Source organism: Lissotriton vulgaris, chromosome 2_1, assembly GCF_964263255.1.
Source record: "Lissotriton vulgaris chromosome 2_1, aLisVul1.2, whole genome shotgun sequence".
Lineage (NCBI taxonomy): Eukaryota > Metazoa > Chordata > Amphibia > Caudata > Salamandridae > Lissotriton > Lissotriton vulgaris.
Genome location: NC_141687.1, coordinates 1948072626 through 1948095846, shown reverse-complemented (window position 1 = coordinate 1948095846; position 23221 = coordinate 1948072626). Strand labels below are relative to the sequence as shown.

The 23221-nt window shown below is 50.4% G+C and overlaps 1 protein-coding gene across 1 annotated transcript in view; it reads left to right on the top strand.

Annotated features, from left to right (window-relative positions):
* LOC147733535 (treslin-like) overlaps positions 1-23221 on the top strand; it is a 542019-nt gene that overhangs the window by 335700 nt on the left and 183098 nt on the right. The window contains exon 13 of the mRNA XM_086956935.1: positions 13239-13300. Within this exon, the coding sequence (XP_086813061.1) occupies positions 13239-13300 (62 nt within the window). The remainder of the gene's footprint in view (positions 1-13238; positions 13301-23221) is intronic.

Here is a 23221-nt window from a genome sequence, read left to right as displayed (position 1 = left end):
TCCTCGTGCAAGGAGTTACGCACCTCAGGAGTCATGATTTTAAACGGGAAGAGGAGTTGAGTATCGTCTGCATACGAAACAGGGATAAACCCATGAGATCTCATGATGTTAGCTAGGGGTGCCACATAGATGTTAAAGAGCGTTGGGCTCAAGCAGGAGCCCTGTGGCACCCCCTTTGAGATCTCAACCTCCTCTGACTGGTAAGGACCCAGTATGACTCTCTGAGTGCGATTGGTGAAGAAACTCCTTAACCAGGCGAGCGCCTTGCCTTCCAGACCGATGTTAATTAGTCTGGAGGTCATGATATCATGTGACACAGTGTCAAACGCCGCTGACAGATCTAGGAGCACCAGGATAACGGAAAAACCCTTATCCTGTAGCATACGGAGATCGTCAGCGACGGACAGCAAGGCGGTCTCAGTGCTGTGCCTGGGTCTAAACCCCGATTGGGATGGATCGAGCCCCCCCGCACTTTCGATGTATTTAGATAAGTGTCGGTTTACAAACTTCTCAGTAAGCTTCCCTAAGAAAGGGAGGAGGGAGCTGGGTCTCAGGTTTGTCAGATCTGTCCACGGGATGGAGTTGTTTTTCCGTAGAGGTCTTACCAAAGCCTGCTTCCAGCCAAGGGGAACTTCCCCACTGCTCAGAGAGAGATTGACAACCTGCCTAATTCCAGCCCCCAGCTCGTCACTCAGAAGTGCCATGACCCGAGCTGGGATGATATCAGAAGGGCACCCACTCTTTGTCTGAGTGATTAAGGTGGATATCTCCTCCATAGATACCGGTGGAAATACTGCAAGTTTATTGATCTTATTTTCTGCTGAGCTAGGGAGAGGCTGAGACATGTTATCAACAGAATCCATATTATTGGCAGTGGATTTTGAGGCTAAGATCTTAGCATAGATGCCTTCAATTTTTCTGACAAAGAACTGTGAGATGTTATTACAAAGTTCCTGGGACTCAATCCCATCCGTTTCGCAAGCCGAGGGCTTAGTGAATGTTTGTAAAATTTGGTAGAGAACTTTGGAGTTATTACCAGCTACTGATAGTTGGGCTGCGATATGGTGTTTCCGTGCAGCCCGAATAGCTTTATGTTAACTTTTTAGGGAGGCCCTGTGATTGTCTTTGTCCTCTGCTTTGCGAGTAGCTCTCCATCGTTTCTCTAACTTCCTCGTAATGAGCTTTAACTGTCTAAGATTGTCTGTAAACCAAACTTCTTGTTTAGGGGCAGGTCGCGGTTTATATGTCCTCAAAGGAATGACACGATCAATGGTTATGATAATGGCTTCATTAAATTTGGTTAATGCGGAGGTGACATTGTCCCCACAACCAGCCCAATTGGGTTCTAGGTATTTCCCCCTAAAGACCTCTGGAGTTAATTTGTTCCAGGGTCTTCTGACATCTGCCATAGCCCTCCGGACACTTTTTGCCTTATTGTTGGAGCGGGTATAGAATTCAATAATGGCGTGGTCAGTCCAATCCACATGATGAGGAGGGAGACATTTTATATATGTAGAATTACATAGCACAAGATCAAGTGTGTGACCAGCTATGTGTGTAGGTCCTTGATTCACTAGGTTAAGGCCAAGAGTGGCCAAATCAGCCAGGAGTGTCTGTGCCTCCGAACATGTCGCTATTTCACTGTGGACATTGAAGTCCCCAACCACAATGAAATCTGAATTAATCTGCATGTGGGGGCAAGGGCTTCCACAAGTTGGATGGAAAAATTCCCATCAGGACCATTTTGCTAAAGGCAATTTAAGGTCAAGCACACAAAAAGAATAGAGTTTCAAGGGCAACCTGAAGCTACCTCCACCCCACCACCAGGAATAAATTTGGAAAAAGCAAAAGTAAAAATTAGGAAGTCCGCCAGGAAAAAACTCCTGGTGTAGGTTAGTGGATTACACTTAGTTACTGCAGAGTAGTCGCAACCACAGTTCTCATCCCACCGCTAGACACCAATATGTTGGACCTAGAGTTGTCAGGTCACCTAGGGTAGCCTGGCCTAGGGTAAGACAGTCAAGTATTAGAGGCACATGTGTAAAGGCTGCACACCACCCAGCAGTAACTCAATGCAATTCCACTCAAAAATGACACTACACCAATGTTTGTGGAAAAATACGAGCTGCTTTATAAAAATAATACTTCGTGGGTTTGTTGACTTTTTGTGAGACTTCAATACATCACATATTTTCACATGTCATTATTACTTTTCTTTCTTTAAACAAAAACGTTAACAATCACTTTGGGTTGAACTTCTAAGGTTCTGATAGATTTTTCTTCACACACAAGCGCTAGCTCGAGTTTCTGTAACTAACAAGCTCTTTCCACTGTTCTGTGTTACATACATTCAAGAAGGTTTCAACATTTCACTGTTTCGTGGATAATATAAGAGGATCTCTCTCCAAGTACTAGCTTTCAAAACTCTCAATCCTTCTCTACCCTGCCTCTGTAAACCAGGGTTAATGCTTTGACTGATGGGGTCAGTCCCCGCACAGGCCCAAATCTGTATCTTGATTACAAGAGGAGATCTAGTCAGTGTGGGCTCCAAGTACTCCTAAAGGGACTCGCGGAGAAACTGGACAGGGCAAGGTCTTTTAGGCAGGGTTTATCCAGTCCTCAGATCTCTGATAACCCGGTTTGGTTCTTTCGTGGCCTGTCCCCTGTTGCTGGGTGGGGTTCCGGTGTTTTCCCCGACCCCTCCTCACCTCTTTGCTCAGATTTGGCAGTAAGAAGGCATCAGAGGACACCCTGATGGACTTCCCTCCAGACCCCCCTGCTTTCCCAGCTTACTTGTGAGGAGCGCGAGTGTTAACACCCTCTTCCTGCCGCCGGGGGCCTCCAATCACTTACAGCCTCCCGGGGATTAGGAAACAGGCAGGACGTCTACCCGCTCTCTGCCGCCGCTTTACCTCCGCTATGGCTTTGCTCAGTCAGGGGGTGGAATCGGGCCTCTCCTCGCCCGGCGGAAAGTCTTGACCTCAGCGTGGAGCGCGCAGAGCGCTGACCGACACCACACTCACTGGGACCGCGCCGCTGAGGAGACGCTACCTTTCGGCCTCTCTCCACGGAGCATGCGCGGAAGTTGGTCCGCTTCAGCGCTGCACCGCCCACAGTCAGGAAGGAACACCACACTAGCTTCCTGGCCTGCGCACTCGGCGGGACGCTTCTCCGGCCCCCTCTCCTCACCAGTGGGTCACAATGGATTATCCGGACTCTCCGAATCGGCTAGGGCCACAATTCCTTTAGCAAGGGCAACCGCTTCTGGGCACAGCAACGGGGTAAGTTCTCTTAGCAAAACGGACGTCGTGGGTGAGCAAGGGAGGGGAATACTTCAGCCTCCTTTCCTCCTCCTGCACCACCAAGTCAAGTCCGCAGAAGGCGCTTACTGCTGTTGTTTACCCTGGTGCTCTAAGCTGGCAATTTACCACAGGGACAACTCCCTCAGCTGGGCCAGATCGACTGGAAGGGAGGCAGATTCTCAGCTCGGGCAGCAGACCAATAAGGGCTATCAACCCTGACAGGATCTCCCTTCTCCTATCCACAGTAGTCTATGCTCTAACCAGACCTCAGGGTTCCTTTACCACCAAGCACCAACTAAAATGGCTGCCCAGCATTCCGCCTTATATAGGCTGACCCTCCAAGGTCCAGAAAGGACCAGAAGGTTCTGGAATGCCCTATTCTATCCTATGGGTCAGTTCTCAGGTGTGACAGTTGTGACAGTTGAAAACCACCATTTTGTATATCTGGGTGAATTCTTGTCAGGAAAAGGCACCTAGGCCTGAGGTGAAAAACTATGAGGGCAAAAGAGCATCTATCCCCCAGGCCAACAACATAAAAATCTAGTGGACACAAAAAGATAAAAAGGGTATGAGGGGCAAAAAGAAGACAAAATAAATAATGAATAGGAGGGGCTACGCAAGAGGCCAGACAGGTCTAACATTTGCTTTTTGCTCCACTGGTTTATGACTTAATGTGGCTGTGGGCCTGCTAATCAGACCCACAGCCCTGCTGTTCTCTCCCTAAATTATATGCCAATGCACTCTAGGTGCATTACGAATTGGATCTGGTTCACCTTATAGGCCCCTGTAACAGTGTACCCCATGTACCCAGGGCATAGGTGCATCCAAGGCCTGCCAGGGGCTGCAGCATGTATTATGCCACCTCTGGCCTGGCCTCCATATTTGACACAACTGGCTGATCAATCAGCTGTGGTAAGTTGGTGTAATCACCTCTTACTTAGATATAGTATACCTATATCTAAACCTATCTGGACACATGTTAACCTATAAGCCACTCCTATGGAAGGCCTCGACAATCCTGGAGGCAGAGTGCTTGGTTTCATGTGAGATGGTGCAAAGGCACGAGCTGAGCCCGTCTACAGCTGTCGGGAACAACTCCCTTAGTCGTTCCGGGATATTGCCATACCATATACTCTTAAGTGCATTATAATCCTCGCGGTTACTTGCTAACTTTGGTTTGGCTTTATCAAAACATGTCGAGTAAGGTGTCATACGAATTGGGATACTACCCCCTCGCCAATTCTGGCGACGGGGGTAGCATTCCACCCTTCTAGAGGGACACGACATGTACATAACCTGAAACCCGGTTAAAGTTAAACTCGAGCCTCAGCATCACAAAATGGATGCTGCCACCACAGACACAAGTCTGACCTCCTGCTGCTGGGAGTCCTTCCAGCGAGGGAGGCTTGGTCAAAGGGTTTCCTGCCTTGGGAGGTGCGAGCACCACCCCAGACCGGATTTTGTGTATTGGGTAGGACAGGGCTGAATAGAATGAGACATGCCTGGGGCACACAAGGTGTCCCCATGCATAAGCCAGTCCAAACCGGTGCTGGGGCTTTCCAGCCCCAGTCCTGGCGCGGAGCTGGACAAAGGAAAGGTCCTGGTCCCACCCAGAGGAGGGACCTAGCAGGTGATCCGGCCCCCAGATTTAGAATAAGAGTTGGAGCTGTGTCCCAAGACTTCAGATCATCCTGAACTCAACTTGAAACTAAGAAGAAAACTGGACTTTGACATTGTGCCGCACAGAAGACTGAAGAGCATCTCCCTTGTGGCCAAAGAGTGACCGCCCTGTGAACTGTGAATACAGGCACCATCCAGAAACTCGACGTCTACTTTGCTGCCGCCTCCCGCGCGAGCCCAGAGCCCGACGAGACCCAGACTCCTAGACATCTCGGAGCCCGATCCACAGTCCCTGAAAAGAAGAGACCCGTGGAGGCACCGAGAGACGTGGGACCGGCCATCGCGAAAGACTCACGAGAAGCTGGCTGCGCAGCACCCGAGGCACCCTCAACGCTGTGCTTTGGGGTTTGAGAAGCCCCACCACCGAAGATCAGCCCCCCAGCATCCCTACGATCTGCGTGGGGCCCTTTTGCATTTTGCTACTCGACGCGCCATCCCGGTTACTGGCCCGTTGGCTGGTGGCCATCTTGGCGACGAAATCCGAAATCAACACCGCTGGTCTGGTTGCTCCAGACTGGCCCTCGCTCCTGTAAAAAAGAGCACCCCCTCTGACCTTGCTGGTTCGAGTGAGAAGCTTGCATCGTTTCCTGCGTGGCTTGCATTAGCCAAGGCCTGTTTGCTCCAATCAAGAAGCCGACGCCGTCATCAGCTAGAGCCTTCGTGGGACAGCTCGTGACCGACACCTGGACGTCCTCGACCTCTTCGTGTCCACGTGGCTGCAGAGACAATCTTCACTTCTTCGCCTGTTTGCACCCGACATCGCCTGGTTCCATCCTGGTTCCACGGTAGTCACTGGCTAGTGACTTTGAACATTGTCTCCTCTGCTTTCAGGTCTTCACCTCTTCAGATCCACCCTTGGATCTACCGGAACTCTCCACGACGACCCGCCTGCAGCATCTTAATCTACAGGCTCCATAGACCAGCGCGACGAAACCCGACACACTTTGAGACATATGCACCCGCTTCCTGTGGGTGAGATAACCCTGGCACTCTGGTGCTCCTGTGTAGCAATACACCTCTAGTGTCTATGTTCCAAGTTGCTAGGTTCTAGGTCATCCGGAAGGTTCCCTTTTCAGTTAACCTGTCCTTCCCTTGAACCCCTCAGACAGCAGGCTGCTGCTGAGGCTGCCGGGAATGCTCAAGGTACCCATAAAGTATATTGGGATGATGGGCTCCTTTATTCAGAGGGTAGAGACCCCAAGCCTGGTACAACCAGGAGGTTGGTTATACCTCTGCAATTTAGGGGCTTCCTTCTAACCTTGGCCCATGATATTCCTTTAGCAGGACACCTAGGCCAGAATAAGACTTGGGACAGGCTTGTCCCTCACTTTCACTGGCCTCACATGTCTGAAGACACCAAGGAGTTTTGTCGCTCCTGTGTAACCTGCCAAGCCAGTGGTAAAGCAGGTGGCACAACAAAGGCTCCCCTGATACCACTACCTGTGGTGGGGGTTCCCTTTGAAAGAGTGGGGATTGATATTGTAGGTCCAATGGATCCCCCTACAGCATCTGGGCACAGATTCATACTGGTGGTGGTGGACCATGCCACCAGGTACCCAGAGGCAATTCCCCTTAGGACCACAACAGCTCCTGTTGTGGCTAGGGCCTTACTTGGAGTTTTCTCCAGAGTGGGGTTTCCTAAGGAGGTAGTATCTGATAGAGGTGCCAACTTCATGTCACGATACTTAACAGCTATGTGGAAGGAATGTGGTGTCAACTACAAGTTCACCATTCCTTATCATCCACAATGTAATGGGCTTGTTGAAAGATTCAACAAGACCCTAAAGGGTATGATCAAAGGATTACCTGAAAAGCTCAGGTGGAGATGTGACATCCTTCTACCCTTCCTTCTGTTTGCTTACAGAGAGGTCCCACAAAAGGGGGTTGGCTTCATCCCCTTTGAATTGTTGCTTGGGCACCCTATAAGAGGACACCTATGTCTGGTGAAGGAATGATGGGAGTTACCTCTCAAAAAGCCTAAACAAGACACAGTGGACTATGTACTTGGTCTCCGCTCCAGGATGGCTGAGTATATGGAGAAGGCATTCAAAAACCTTGAGGCCAGCCAAGAATTACAGAAAGCTTGGCATGACCAAAAGGCTGTCTTGACTGAGTACCAGCCTGGACAGAAAGTATGGGTGTTGGAGCCAGTGGCCCCAGCAGCACTCCAGGAGAAATGGTCTGGACCCCATACAATTGTTGAAAAGAAGGCAGAGGTTACCTACTTGGTGGACCTAGGAACTCCCAGGAGCCCCCACAGGGTGCTCCATGTCAACAGACTGAAGGCATATGTTGACAGGGCAGACATGGGTTTGCTCATGGCTACAGACGAGGGGCAGGAGGAAGAGAGTGACCCTCTCCCAGACCTGTTGACTCAGAACCCTGAAGGTGGCTCAGTTGATGGTGTGGCCTTAGATGGCAGCCTCACTGAACATCAGCAAAATGACTGCAGACAAGTTTTACAGTCATATAGACATATGTTCTCCTTGACACCCAGTCAGACTAACTGGTGTACCCATGTGGTGGACACTGGTGACAGTCTACTGTGAAAAGCAAGATTTACAGGCAACCTGACCATGTCAGGGACTGTATAAAGACTGAGGTGCAAAAGATGCTGGAATTGAGTGTTATTGAGCCTTCAGAGAGCCCCTGGGCTAGCCCAGTGGTTCTGGTCCCCAAACCTCACACCAAAGATGGCAAGAGAGAGATGAGGTTCTGTGTGGATTACAGAGGACTCCATGCTGTCACCAGGACAGATGCACACCCTATTTCAAATGCAGATGAGCTCATTGACAAGTTGGCTTCTGCCAAATATTTGAGCACATTTGATCTGACAGCTGGCTATTGGCAAATCAGGTTAGCTGAGGAATCCAAAGCCCAAACTGCATTTTCTACCCCATGAGGTCATTACCAATTTGTGGTGATGCCCTTTGGTTTGAAAAATGCACCTGCCACCTTCCAAAGGTTGGTGAATCAAGTCCTTGCTGGGTTGGATGACTTTTGCGCAGCATATCTGGATGATATTGTGGTCTTCAGCTCCACCTGGGAGGATCACCTGGTCCACCTGAAGGAAGTGCTAGAGGCTCTGCAAAAGGCAGGCCTCACTATCAAGGCCACAAAGTGCCAGATAGGGCAGAGTGAGGTTGTGTACTTGGGCCACCTTGTAGGTGGAGGCCAAGTTCAACCCCTGGAGAGTAAGATCCAGACCATAAAGGACTGGTCCCCTCCAACTACCCAGACTCAGGTCAGAGCTTTCTTGGGCCTGACTGGGTACTACAGGAAGTTTGTTAAGAACTATGGGTCCATTGTGACTCCTCTTAATGATCTAACATCCAAAAAGATGCCCAAAAAGGTTCAGTGGTCAGTAAACTGTCAAAAGGCATTTGATGACCTGAAGAAGGCCATGTGCATCTGTGTGGTGTCCTTTCATTTGGTATTCAAGGGGATTGTATATGGTAAAACGGCTTGCGTCACATACCTATACAGAGTTTAGCCCAAGACTGCTTTGTCCACACTACTAGGATAGCTGGTCTATAAGGTTGACTTACAACCAATCATCATAAGGGTTGCTTGGCATGGTACAAGGTGATCACTAGAACTAGTGAGCATCATATAGCAGGCCAACTTCTCACAACCAGGTCAAGGCCTGAGGAGAACAGGGCATGATTCAGACCAGAGAAAATGAAGAGACTCATCAGCATGCATTTGCGTCCCTAATAAACACTATTGCTTCTTGAATGGTATGCCTGGTGTCAAGGACCACCAAATGTCTATGCTAGTCCCCATCATAAGGGTGTTCTCTGACATAATTGTGCCCATTCCTGGCATAATAGTGCCACTGGCATAATAATGGTTATCTATGACTATTCTGTGTATTTTTTGTCTAGTAGTGGTATACTGGCAGCCATCATTTACATACTTGGATAATGACTGACCTACATTTACCTATTTCTGGCGAAATAATTGTCTTGACTGATATATGGTCTCTGCTTTGACCCTTATGGTTTCAAGCCCTGGCCCAACTGCGGCCCTAGTGTAATGGTGGGCTTTATTGGCATAATACAGGCATCCATGATGCTGGGGTGAGCATCTATGGCACAAGACTGTAATACCTGAGTATTCCAAGTAGTCGGTCCATATGAGGCATTTGTACATGGGAGTAGTTGATGAAAAGGACAATCTGGTGTGTTGGGACCGTGCATTTCCTAAAATCTGAAAACTGATATTTTAACAGAAGTTTTTGTTTTCAAAAATGGGTATTCTTCTGGAAAACTGAGTTTGTTTGCCCACAGTGGAAAGTGGTATTTGATAGAAAAATGTGCACGTTCAGAAACTGATGAATAATAACTCAAGGTGAACTGGGGAGACCTACTGCTGTGCTTATATACTTTGTAATCTCCCCAAAAATATATTGGGATGTTATCTATTACTGACATGGTTCATCACTGGGTTCCCTCTTGCACACTGTGACCGCAAGGTTCACAACATGAAATGAAATGAAATGAATGAAATGAAACGAATGAAACTTATATAGCGCACGACTTAGCCTGGGGCATCTCCGCGCTTGCTTAGGGAACCCGTCCTGGTATTCCCCTGTGAGATAACCCTGGCAGGGTATCCACAAGGTGAAAGCCAGGCATCCCACCGCGAGGGGCCGTTGTGGAGATTAAGCAAGCTATTGCCCAGAGTCGCAGAGTGTGAACCCGTGAGTCGAGAAGGTACCGGAGCGAGAATTAACAAGTCCGTGGAATTTTTGAGCCCAAGACCCGCCGAGGCGGGGAATTGAACCCTGGTCCAGGGCCGAACTCAAGCTCCAGGTCTGCCGCCTCTAACCCCTGAGCCACACTTCTCCACACATGAGCTTCAACTCTCCAATAAGAAGAGGAGTGTGAGGTGTTTTGATCGTAAATCATCCAATAAAAGTACGGAGTGAGGGGCAGAGTGTAAATAAAGTGAAAAGTATTTTAAAACAAGCTCAAGGGAGACAAAATGAACTTTAATTGGTGTCTCCAATGGTTAGGACTAAAAAGCTTAGTGAATAGGGGTATGGATGTTCCCTATTATAGAAAGGTCAATATGTTTCTGCATTATATGACCTGTTGGCTCATGGCATTCATCAGGACCCACTTCTTGTCACTATGCTATTCAAGTGTAAAAATCCTATTAAAAAAAATAAGAAATACCATACTTAATTATGATTGCATCAATCAAAATGCAGTAGTATGGTCCACAATCACTAGCGTACTATTAATGTACCACTACCTTCCAGAAGTTCTTTACTGATAGATCTCCAAAGTCTGATCTCCAAAGTCTGATTTTCTGGAATTTGTCTTCATCTCATTTATGACCGATATATACTTTGTGTCATAGGGCATGTCTAGATTTGAATGTTACTTAATAAGTCAGGTGAAGGCATTTTATATTGATGAATGTTTTCCTGGCATTTCTGATGGTAACCACACCAAGAATACTTTGGTGGTAACTACTGATAATCCTGCTTAGGGTGGTCGTAGTGTAGTCACTACAGTTATAAAATGTTCTAATAGCTCAGGAAGAGTTTCCTTCAGCAGAAGTAGCTCTCACTACCGAAAAGGTTGGAGGCCCTTTGATTAGATCAGCCATTAAAGGCCTGGAAAAGGCAAAACCCCAGGCGCAGACGGACTCCCTATGGAATTCTATGCCACCTATGTAGAGATTCTGGCTCCCAAACAGGTGGAATTATATGCAGCGGCCTGGGAGGGGGGATCCCGCCACAGACTACCCGGGAAGCAGTGGTGATCCCACTACTTGAACAAGGCAAGTCCCCCCCCTAGACTGCACTGCTTATAGGCCCTTGTCAATGCTCAATCTCGATTTTAAAATACTAAGTAAATTACTGGCGTCCAGACTGCTCTCATACATGACTTCTCTGGTACATTCGGATCGGGCAGTTTTACATACCAGGCAAAAACACGACCCTGAACGTTTCTCTATCCTGGAAACGGGCAGCATTGCAGATGGGGAAGGGGCGATCTTCACCATAGACATAGAAAAGGCCTTTGGCAGCCTGGAGTGGGAATTCCTTTATGCTGTACTAACAAAGATGGAACTGGGCCAGGGATTCATACACTGGGTGATGCTGCTATACGCCAGTCCGGCGGCTAGGGTGCACACGGGTCGCTCGTTCTCAGAGCAGTATCGGGTGGAGAGGGGCACTCATCATGGGTGCCCCCTCTCTCCCCTGCTGTTCGCCCTGGCTGTGAAACCACTGGCCTGTGTGGCACAGATGGGCGACAGATACAGGGGACTGAGCCTGGTGTGTGGTGGGGTGGGGGGGGGAAATATACTACAAATCACTATACGCTGACAACGTCCTGCTGTTCCTGAAAAACTCAGGGGTGGATCTGCAGAGGGCCAAAAATATGCTGGAGGAGGGGCTGGGGGACTTGAGGTGGGAACCCCAGTGCTTCTGATACCAGGGCATGGTTCCGTGAACTGGGCACCTGCCTGTTTTTCATATGGGGGAATGGGCGACGTAGAAAGGCCTTGGCCACTCTAAAGAGGCCATCGGCAGAGGGAGGGTTGGCCACCCCGTAATTTGAGGCATACTATTTGACATGGCACCATCAAGCCACCACGACAGGCCTCTTGTGAATATATTGGTATAGCGGGGGCGTTATAAAAGCAGCCACATGCCTACATAGGGCGATAGGGAGAGACTCTACTATGCCGCTAGAGGAGCTAAGGAACCATTGGGCGGAAGATTAGGACGCCCCCCTCGAGGACAAGGACTGAGAAAATGTACTTTAAGCAGTGCCAAAGGTGGCAAGAAATGCATGATTTACACTGTTAAGCTTTTACACATTACACCGAGCATACATCACCCCGGAACGAATAAACAGATACTTGCACAGGGAAGATGCAGAATGTCCTAGATGCAAAGGAGTAGGAGCAAATTTCATCCATATGATATTGATCTGCCGGGCACTGGTGCACTATTGGCAATAGAAGACGGCCCAAGTCATTGATCGAGTAGTCCTATGCACAGCAGCACACTGCTTACTTAACATGTTCCCACACACAGCCAAGACCAAAGTCACTGCCAGGTTTCAGGACCTGGCCTTTATCCTAGCCAAGCGGGAAATCACCAGTAGGTGGAAAGCTCCAACCGGCCCTAGCAGAGCTCGGTGCAAGTGCGAGCTAGAGAAGTGGACAGGCTGCGAGAGCAGAGTTCTAATGAGGAACGCAAGACTGGGTTTAGGCAGAATAGAAACGGCCCAGGCATGGGAGGCACTGATGGAAGAGATGAAACGCAGTGCTCAGGAATCTGGTAGCTCCACCCCAGCGAGAAACTCTAGGCAGGGGAGCCACCAGAGACCGGGCCCAGGGACCGCCCCAGGGGACCCCAACCCCTAAGCTTGTCGATGTGGAAAGAGCCCGATAGGAGGAGGGGAAGTAAACATGAATATTGCACAGCTAGCCTACGAATAGTAAGGGAGAACGACTACTGACGGAAATGACGCCTCTAAATGGACTGCAATACGGGAGAGGGAGGGGAGGAGTTTGGGGGGAGAATTCAGACATGACTAGCCAATCCGTAGACACATGCAAGATAGATGGGTATATAGGAGGAAAGATGAGCATGCCTTGTGCAAAAGGTAGTAAATTATGTTTAAAAAAAGAAGAAGAATGCAAATAACAGAAAGCAGGCAAAAAATTTAACTGGATGAACCCTTAAGGGTTCACCCAGGAAGAGCTGTGACACTCACAAAGTGATGCCATCCTCCAATTTATATGACCTTCCTTCTGCATTATTTATTTTATTAGAGACTGTTCAGCGCATGTCCAGCCCTCTCCTCTTCTTTATAATTTTGTTAGTATGCCCCTTTTTCCTTTAGTACAAGTCCTCCTTCTGTGAGGACATCTGTTGGCACTATAGGTCAACTGTAACTTTTCATCTCCATTGTATTCTTCTGTGAAGATATCTTCTGACTACACACTGCAACATTAGCTTTCAAGCTATTGCATTCCACGTTGAGGCTTTCCTGATCCTAGCTTGGTTGTCCATAGTAACCTCCTGGCCTTCCATGTAAAAGTAGGAGTATACACGTCTAGCTTCGAGATTTGTGGAGAATTATGCCTCCTACACTTTGATAACAAAATCAAAAGAAAAACTCCTGCTGCAGTGCAAAACAAAAAATACTTTGTATATACAATAAATGAATAAGATGGAGTTAATCGTGTGATTTACATAGCCTGTTTAATTTTTCTCTTCAGTTGCTCAGATTCTGCTTCAGAAGTGGCCATTGTTGAGGAATCTCCAGATAAATCCGTCGGTGGTAAGTGCAATCCTTACAATACATTGTAAAAAGGGGTGTATAACCTAACAAAAGTATAGTGCAACAGTAACTGTGATGGCTTTCTTTTTTGTAATTTTTTTATTTTATTTTTATTTGGAGAGAGTACAAAAATGTAACTACGCAGGAGCTTATTTTTCAACATTTAATCGATATTTACATTTACAGTGCAGATTAAAACAAAACAATCTCTAATCAGTAATCAATTATTTTCTGTCACAAGATCTAAAACCATGATTCACCCTGACTCTTTACATGAAGGGTTGCTTTGTAATCAGTTTCTTGATAGGAGCCCAGATTGCCCTACCTCTCCTGCTTGCATCACAGCCTTTACATTTATATAATGATTTCTCAAGGTGATATATAGCCAGCAAGCAACTTGACCAAGCCAGAAATAGAGGGCGGTCTACATCTTTCCAGTGTGTAGCAATGTGAAGCCGGGTCAAAGCTATTGAGATAAAAACAAACTTGTTCTTGCTATGGTCACATTGTGCCTTCTCAGCGCATCCTAACAACATTAGAGTTGAGGTTATATTAATTGTAGTGTCTATTGCTGCTGACAAATTCCTCTATTTGTTTTTTCAGGGGACTCAATTTCTCGCAGCCATGAAACATATGGATTGTATCTGCAGGCCCTTGATTGCATCTGGTACATTTATCGTCCTCTCTTTTCCCCCACCGATGTAATTTTGCGGGCGTAAATTAGAGATCATATATTGTGCAATAGTGTCAATGGAAACTTTGATCCCATAGACACTGCAAGCAGACATCTCAGCATGGAAATTCTCATCAGGAGGCATTTGGTTTTGAACACAATAGCAAGCTAATGTTTTTAATTCTGATATCAATAACAGGTGTTATACCTGTGAATGTTATATATGAGCACAAAAGAAAAGACAATACAACCACAATGAGAGCAGAGAGACTCCCATTGCAAAAGAACAAACATTTAAAGTAAGCTGCAGAACAATCAGCTTGTAATTTCAGTAAAGATGCGCAGCAGGAATAATAGCAATCTGCTTTGTACTAGCAGCAACCTGCATGACAGGTTGTTCCTGGCCAAGAAAAAGGAGCCCAAAAGGACTCTTCCATTACTGACAGATACTAAGTTCACTCCCAGCAAACCAAGAACACCGCCGCTTTTCCCCGCCCCTTTTCTATTCTGTACCCTCCCCGCTCCCGCCTCCCAGCTGCTCCGCCCACCCGCGCACTTCGCCTTAAATGGCGACCGTACGAACGCGCAGCAGTCACGCGCAGCGGGCGCGCCGATTGTGCGCCGAAGGCGCGCCAAAGGTAAGCCCGTCTGCGCCCGTCCGCGACCGGATCGCGACCAGCGCCAGGACCCCTGGCCCACGAGGACCCCGACCGACCCGCCTGACGTACTCCGCCGCCACCCTCACCGCTCTCAACACCGGCCGACTCCCAGAATGCCATCAAGCCACTCCACGACGTACCCACGGACCTTTCAGCTGCCACGCCTGCAAGTTCACCTGCATCCGGACCAGCCTCGCACCAGCACCCACCAAGCCGAACTCCAGCAGCACCCACCTCAAGTGCATCCTGCTCAACACCCGCTCCGTCCACAGACACGCCATCGAACTCTGGAACCTCCTCGACACCACAGCTCCAGACATTGCCTTCCTCACGGAGACCTGGATGAACGCCTCTTCAGCTCCCGACATCGCCATCGCCATCCCAGAGGGCTACAAGATCGTCCGGAGGGACCGAAACGCCAACCAGATGGGAGGAGGCATCGCCATCATCCACAGGAGCACCATCCGTCTCACGACCAGCACCGACAACACCCTGACCACCGCCGAACACCTGCATTTCCAGATCCACACCAACCCGAACACCACCCTCAGAGGCACCCTGATCTACCGACCCCCTGGACCACGCACGCAATTCAGCGAGGACATCGCCGACTTCGTCAGCCCGCATGCCCTCCCCTCCGCTGACTACATCCTCCTGGGAGACCTCAACTTCCATCTGGAGAACAACAATGACCGCAACACCAGCACCCTGCTCGACAACCTCGCCTACCTGGGACTCAAGCAACTGGTGTCCACCCCCACCCACCTCGCCGGACACACACTCGACGCAGTCTTCTCTTCCAGCACAGACATCGACTTCAGCCACGCCACAGAGCTTCAATGGACGGACCACAGCTGCGTCCACTTCACCTTCAAGAAAACGACGACCCACCAACACCAGCAACAGGCCGCCCGCAGAAGCTGGAACAAGATCACAGCAGACCAGCTCGCCACCTCCCTGAGCCAGCACCCTCCTGCCAGCTCAGCGAACCCCAGCCAGGCCGCCGACAACCTCACGAAGTGGATCAGCAACTGCGCGGACGAACTCGCCCCACTGAGGACCCCGCCTAGCAGACCCGGCAGCAAGAAAGCCCCATGGTTCACCGACGAACTCAAGAGCTCCAAGAAGAACTGCCGAGCCCTCGAGAGTCTGGAGAAGGGAACCTCCTTCAAACTTGCCACCCGGAAACACCACCAGCTGATCCGCGCCGCCAAGAAAACAGCATTCAAGGACCGGTTGGACAACAACGCACACAACTGCAAGGAACTCTTCAACATCGTGAAAGAGCTTTCCAACCCCAGCGCAGGAAACAACGACATCACCCCATCGCAAGACCTCTGCAACTCCCTCGCTTCATACTTCCACAACAAGATCGCGGACATACACAACAGCTTCAACAACCAATCAACGCACACCATGACCGAGCAACCACCCCCCACCACCACCCTCCACGCCTGGACCCCGATCAGCACCGAAGACACCATCCGCACGATGAACTCCATCCACTCCGGATCACCGACCGACCCCTGCCCTCACCACGTCTTCAACAAGGCCGACGCTGTCATCGCACCCCACCTGCGAGACATCATCAACACATCCTTCGACACCACCATCTTCCCTGAGAGCTGGAAACACGCCGAACTCAGCGCTCTACTCAAGAAACCAACAGCGGACCCCACCGACCTCAAGAATTACCGCCCCATCTCGCTCCTCCCGTTTCCAGCCAAAGTCATCGAGAAGACCGTCAACAAGCAGATGGCCGCTTTCCTCGAGACGAACGGATCCCTCGACCCCTCACAGTCCGGCTTCCAAGCCAACCACAGCACCGAGACCGCCCTCATCGCTGCCACCGATGACATCCGAGCCCTGATGGACAATGGAGAAACAGCGGCCCTCATCCTCCTAGACCTCTCCGCGGCATTCGACACGGTCTGCCACCGCACCCTAGTACGGCGCCTCAGCAACATCGGAATCCAGGACAAGGCGCTGGAATGGATCATCTCCTTCCTCGACGGAAGAACACAGAGAGTCCGCCTACCACCGTACAAGTCAGAGGCCTCCGAAGTCATCTGCGGCGTCCCCCAAGGATCATCTCTGAGCCCCACCCTCTTCAACGTCTACATGAGCCCCCTCGCGGCCATCGTACGCAAACACAACCTCAGCATAATCTCCTACGCCGACGACACCCAGCTGATCCTCTCCCTGACCAACGACCCCGCCGCCGCCAGAGCCAACCTGCACGAAGGGATGAAAGAGGTAGCCGAGTGGATGACAACCAGCCGCCTGAAACTGAACTCGGACAAGACGGAGGTCCTCATCCTGGGCTCCTCTCCCTCCGCCTGGGACGACTCCTGGTGGCCTCCCGCCCTGGGCACCGCACCCAAACCGACAGACCATGCACGCAACCTGGGCTTCATCCTGGACTCCTCCCTCTCCATGACCAGGCAAGTCAACAACGTCTCCTCGGCGTGCTTCAACATCCTACGCATGCTACGGAAGATCTTCTGGTGGATCCCCACCGAGACCAGGAAGACCGTCACCCAGGCCCTCGTCACCAGCCGACTGGACTACGGCAACGCCCTCTACGCCGGTACCACCGCCAAGCTCCAGAAGAGACTCCAGCGGATCCAGAACGCCTCAGCCCGACTCATCCTCGACATCCCACGAACCAGCCACATCTCCGGACATCTGAGAGACCTTCACTGGCTCCCCGTCAATAAAAAGAATCACCTTCCGCCTCCTCACCCACGCACACAAAGCCCTACACGACCAAGGCCCGAGCTACCTCAACAGCCGAGTCAACTTCTACGCTCCCAAACGCCACCTCCGATCAGCCAACCACGCCCTCGCCGCCGTCCCCCGCATCCGAAGAGCGACTACAGGAGGAAGGTCCTTCTCCTACCTGGCCGCCAAGACCTGGAACTCCCGACCGACCGACCTGCGCCTGACCCAAGACCACCTCTCCTTCAGGAAGAAGCTGAAGACCTGGCTGTTCGAGCAGTAGCGGCATCCCCCCCCAGCGCCTTGAGACCCTACGGGTATGTAGCGCGCTTTATAAGTGTCACTGATTGATTGATTGATTGATTGCGATGGTAGAGCATAAATCACATCCTTAAGCCCTGCCATGCGGAGTGACCCAGGGATCCTCGTGATCCCCAACCCTGTTCAATGTCTGTCGCCCCTCTGGCCAAACTCATCCGATCTCACAGCTTTGCTTCTATTTGTATGTGGACGATAAGCAAATAGTGGTGTCTCTATCATCAAAGCGGTATGACGTGGCAAACAAATTCAACAACTGTATGGTCCACATAATTAGATGGATGCGTGACAAACTCTTTAAAGTTAAATGCCGATAAAACTGAGGTGCTTCTGTTCAGAAAAAACACTGCTCCCTGGAACACATCCTGGTGGCCAGAAGTGACAGGATCCTGCCCATCCCCTGTCAGGAAGGTAAAAAGTTTAGGTTTCCTTCTTAACGATCAACTGTCCTTATCATACCAGGTCAATCATATTACATCATCCTGCTTTTACACCCTGAAAATCAAGAGAAAAATCCCACTGTTAAAGAAAACCGTAATTGTGGCCCTACTGTTATTAAAGATTGATTACTGTAATGTCCTTTATCCAGGTGCAAACAAAAGGACCATACGTAGGCTTCAATCACTTCAAAAAGCGGCAGCACGATTACTACTGAACATACCCAAATTCAGCTTGGTGCCCAAACAGATCTGAGAGCTGAATTGGTTGCTGGCCCAGGCGAGGGTTCAATTTAAGTCCTTGTGCATTGTTCACAAGACCCTTTACGGGACAGGACCTGCCTATTTCAACTTTCGTATTAGATAGCACATCCCACAACACAACCTCAGAGCATCGAATGCCTTTTTGTTGGTCATCCCTAGGGCAAAGACCGTAAAATGGGGTGGAAGAAACTTATTTCATCTGCCACCCAAACTTTGGAACACTCTGCTTCTTAAGCTAAAATGCCAAACCAACAGACAACTGTTCAGAAAGGCGCTGAAAACATGGCTGTTCGTGCCCAACTTTTAACCTCTGTTTACCTCTTCTGCTTAGGTTATGACAGCGCTAGCGCTAAGACGCCTCAGCATACACACGCTACATAAAATCTTTTTCATTTCATAAATACAGTTTTTAGATATTTGTAGTTTTTCAAGTTCTCATACAAAACCAACTCCACACTTAGAACAATGTTCACAATAAAGCAGTCAATGCAGCCTATGAGAAGTAATGTGGTTATCTGATAGATACATCTGCCAGTGGATTTCGTACCTTGTGAATATCCCCTTGTGTCAGCAACATTCTGATAGATACATCTGCCGTGTGGATTCCTCACCTTGTGAATATCCTCCTTGCGTCAGCAACGTTCGGAAAATTCTTCGTAGCACGCCGGCGTGGACGACGTCATAGGAGCACGGCTTCGCGCGCGACTCCGTCTGACGTCACCGACTCCACATAAGGCCCACGTCGGCGTGATGACGTCAGTTCCCTTTTTTCCGCGTCGTCGACGCTAACGGTTTCTGGGATCTTCTGCGATACTTTTGTATCTATTCGCTGTTTAGCTGTTATTGTTTCTCTGTTGGATTTCGCTTCATCGCCAAAGATGTCGTCGAGGAAGACAGGTTTCAAACAATGTGGTTCCTGCTCCCGGATGATGTCGATTACCGATCCGCATCCCGACTGTCTGTGGTGTCTTGGTTCGGGACACGATGTCAAAAACTGTCGTTCCTGTGACAAGATGAACCCCGAAGCCTTGCGAGAGCGGGAGGCGAAGCTTCTGCTTGCTAAGGTGAAGGAAAGGGAAGCCGGAAGGTCTTCGAGGTCAGTGTCCAGGCGCTCGAAGTCGAGACAGCGGTCGAAGTCAAGGTCGGCTTCGAGGGCGAAGTCGAGGTCGGCTTCGAAGGCCAAGTCGAGGTCGAGAGAGAGATCAAGGTCCAGAGGGAGGTCGGGGTCCGGTTCCAAGTCGGCCTCTGGCCATGCTTCGGGCTCCTCGAGAAAGAAGCATAAGAGGAGTAAACATCACTCCAGACACCACTCTGGCAAGGAGTCTTCGGATTCGAGGAAGAAGTCGAGAAAACATCACAAGGACTTCGTGTCTCCTTCTCCAGCTCAATCTCACGTTGGTTCTCCAGTTCATGAGCCGGAACAGGATCTGGAGTCGCACCATTCATCGGTGCATGAAGAAGAGGTTCCTCGAGCACCGACTCCGGTTGTGGAGCCTGAAGAACAAGAGGGCCAGGGTGCGCCTTTGCCGGATCAGCCCCCTTCGGAGCGGCCGTTGGGTTCGTACCCACCCTTTCCAGGTCCAGGTCAGGATCCCTCGCAGTTTTTAAACGCCATGTTTGGTGTTTACTCGAGGGCGATGTACCCCGCTGGTGCGCCTATGGGTCCCATGGGTCCTTTGTCTTTCAATTTGGGTGTGCCCCAGGCTTATGCCCCGGCCCCCTTTATGCCGTTTATGCCGACACCTTGCACTCCTTGGCTCGGTACGGCGCCGCCGAGGTCGTCGACTTCGCATGCGGCTTCGCCGACTCCGGATCGGCCTCGGGTGGATTCGGATCGTGGTACTTCCCGTCCTCCGGCTCCTCGCTCGACGTCGGCTCCGGCGCCGTCGGAGTCGTTACCGGATCCATCGACTTCGGTCCGTATGGAGTGGTCGAGGCGCAGGGCACAACGCCTCTTGGAGGAGAAGGAGTTTATGGACTCAGAGGTTGAGGAAGGAGAGTTGCAAGAGGGGGATTGTTTTGAAGACCTTCAGGATGCAAGTGGCTTGGAACTTTCTCCTGAATGGGGTTTGCCAACCGTTTCTGACACACCATCTAAGGACTTGGCACCCTATCATGTCGTCATAAAGAAGGCTGCGGAGTTGCTAGGCTTGACTTTGCCCACAGTTGAATACAGGCCCAACATCCTTACGGAAGTATTGCATTCGCCCTCTTCAATTGTGGAGCCTAAGCTTCCTTTTACGGATGCATTAACTGAACCGATAAAGGAGGTCTGGAAGAGGCCTTTATCTGCTCCTGCGGTTTCCAGGTCAGTGGCAAGGCGTTACAGGGTGGCTCCTGATGACCCTGAATTTCTTTCCTCGCATCCTGCACCGGAGAGTCTGGTAGTGCAGGCCGCCTGTTCCAGCAGGGCTGCGGGTTCTTTCCCTCAGGTGCCAGCAGACAAGGACTCGAAAAAACTGGACCAGTCTGCTAAAAAGATTTTCTCCTCGGGTAGCATGGCCTTGAAGTCCACCAATGCTACTTGCCTCTTGGGGAGATACGTTCACGCGTTGATGGACTCTGTTAAACAGCTTTCTGCTAAGCTTCCAGAGGACGATAAGAAGAACTTTAACGAGGTGGTCGCTGATACTCAGGCTGCAGCTCGTATGGTTATACAGAGTGGTATGGACACGGTGGACTCTGTTGCCAGAATTATGGGCTCTACTGTTGCCACAAGAAGGGCCGCATGGCTTAAGTCCTCCGATTTTTCTTCTGACGTTCAGTCTACTCTGTTGGACTTACCGTTTGATGGGACAGGTCTCTTTGGCAAGAAGGCTGACGTAGCTCTGGAGAGATTCAAAGACAGCCGGGCTACGGCGAAGTCTTTGGGCCTTCAGGCGAGGGGCTCTGCGACTAGAAAGTATAGGGGTTTTGGCAGACCCAATTTTCGTCCCTACAATCAAGGACAGCAGCAGCAGCGCCAGAATCCTCTGTATAAATCCTACAGAGGAAAGCAAAGGGGCCGTGGGCGCCAGGTCTCCTCCTCCTCTTCCTCTAATAACCAACCCCCTCCCCCTGCAGCAAAGCAGCCCTAGATCCGCCATTCTGGATCATGTGGCTCCGGTGGGGGGTCGGCTTACTCATTTTGTACGGGATTGGGAATCGGTTACATCAGATCTTTGGGTTCTCAATCTCGTAGAAAATGGGTATGCTCTTCCTTTCCAGGAGTTCCCTCCCAATTACCCTCCTTGCCAGGGTTTTTGTTCGGAGGACCACCTTGTTCGCTTGCAGGAAGAAGTCCTGGCTTTGTTCAAGAAAGGTGCGATAGAGGTGGTTCCAGAGCAGGAAAGGGGTCAGAATTGCTACTCCCGGTATTTCCTGATCCCCAAGAAGGATGGCAGGTTGCGTCCAATCCTGGACCTCAGGATTTTGAATCTCTATCTCAAGCAGGAGAAATTCAAAATGCTCACTCTTGCGCAGGTTCTTCAAGCGCTGTTGGAAGAAGACTGGATGGTGTCGATCGACTTGCAGGATGCGTATTTTCACATCCCGATCCTGAAGTCGCACAGGAAGTATCTCCGTTTTACGGTGGGATCGCAACACTACCTGTTTGCGGTCCTTCCGTTTGGTCTTACTACTGCGCCTCGAGTTTTCACCAAGGTGATGGCAGTGGTGGCTGCACATCTCAGGAGGTCGCGGATTCCTGTATTCCCGTATCTGGACGACTGGCTGATCAAAGCGGAGTCGCCCGAGAAGGTGCTTCATCACCTGCAAGAAACATCGCAGCTGTTGTTCAGGTTGGGTTTTTCAATAAATGTGCCCAAATCTCACCTGGTGCCCTCCCAGCGCAACCTGTTCATAGGTGCGGTACTGGACACTACTGTATGTCGTGCATTCCCTCCTCCGCAAAGGATTCGCGACATACAGGAAATGATTCCTTTATTTCACAATGGAGCGGTTGTTCCGGTCCTGAAGGTCCTTCGCTTGCTCGGTTTGATGGCTTCTTGCATTCTCCTGGTCAACCATGCACGCTGGCACATGAGGGCACTCCAGTGGTGCCTCCGCAGGTAGTGGTATCAACACAACGGAGATCTCTGGGAGTCAGTGAAGATCTCCAGAGAAACTGCAGCGGATCTGTCTTGGTGGGGCGTGGAAGGCAATCTGTCTCAAGGAAAGCCTTTTCAGCTTCCACCATCGGTGGCCACGGTGATAACGGATGCATCCACTCTAGGGTGGGGTGCTCATCTGGGGGATCTGGAGGTCAAGGGTCTTTGGTCTCCAGAGGAAAGGTTGCTTCACATCAACCTTCTAGAGTTACGGGCAATACGTCTGGCGCTCAAGGCCTTCCTCCCTTCCCTTCGCGGTCAGTCGGTTCAAGTCCTGACGGACAACACGACCGCGATGTGGTATGTCAACAAGCAGGAAGGAGTGGGGTCGCAGTGTCTCTGCAGGGAGGCTCTGCGCCTCTGGTCCTGGGTTCAGGACCACCAGATTTGTCTGATGGCAAATCATCTGGCCGGGGTTCTGAACGTGCGTGCAGACATTCTCAGTCATCAGTTCTCTGCCGACCACGAGTGGAGGCTTCACCCGGAGGTTGTTCGTTACATCTTTCAGATGTGGGGGACTCCTCGGGTGGATCTGTTTGCCACTTGCGAGAATGCTCACTGCCCGTCATTCTGCACTCTCCAGTATCCGATGCAAGGAGCATTGGGGGACGCGTTTCAGTTGAGCTGGAGAGGTCAGCTCCTTTACGCGTTTCCTCCCATACCCTTGATTCCTCGGGTTCTGAGGAAGATTCGCCAAGACCGGGCCCAAGTCATATTGGTCGCCCCGGATTGGCCAAGAAGGGTGTGGTACACAGATCTTC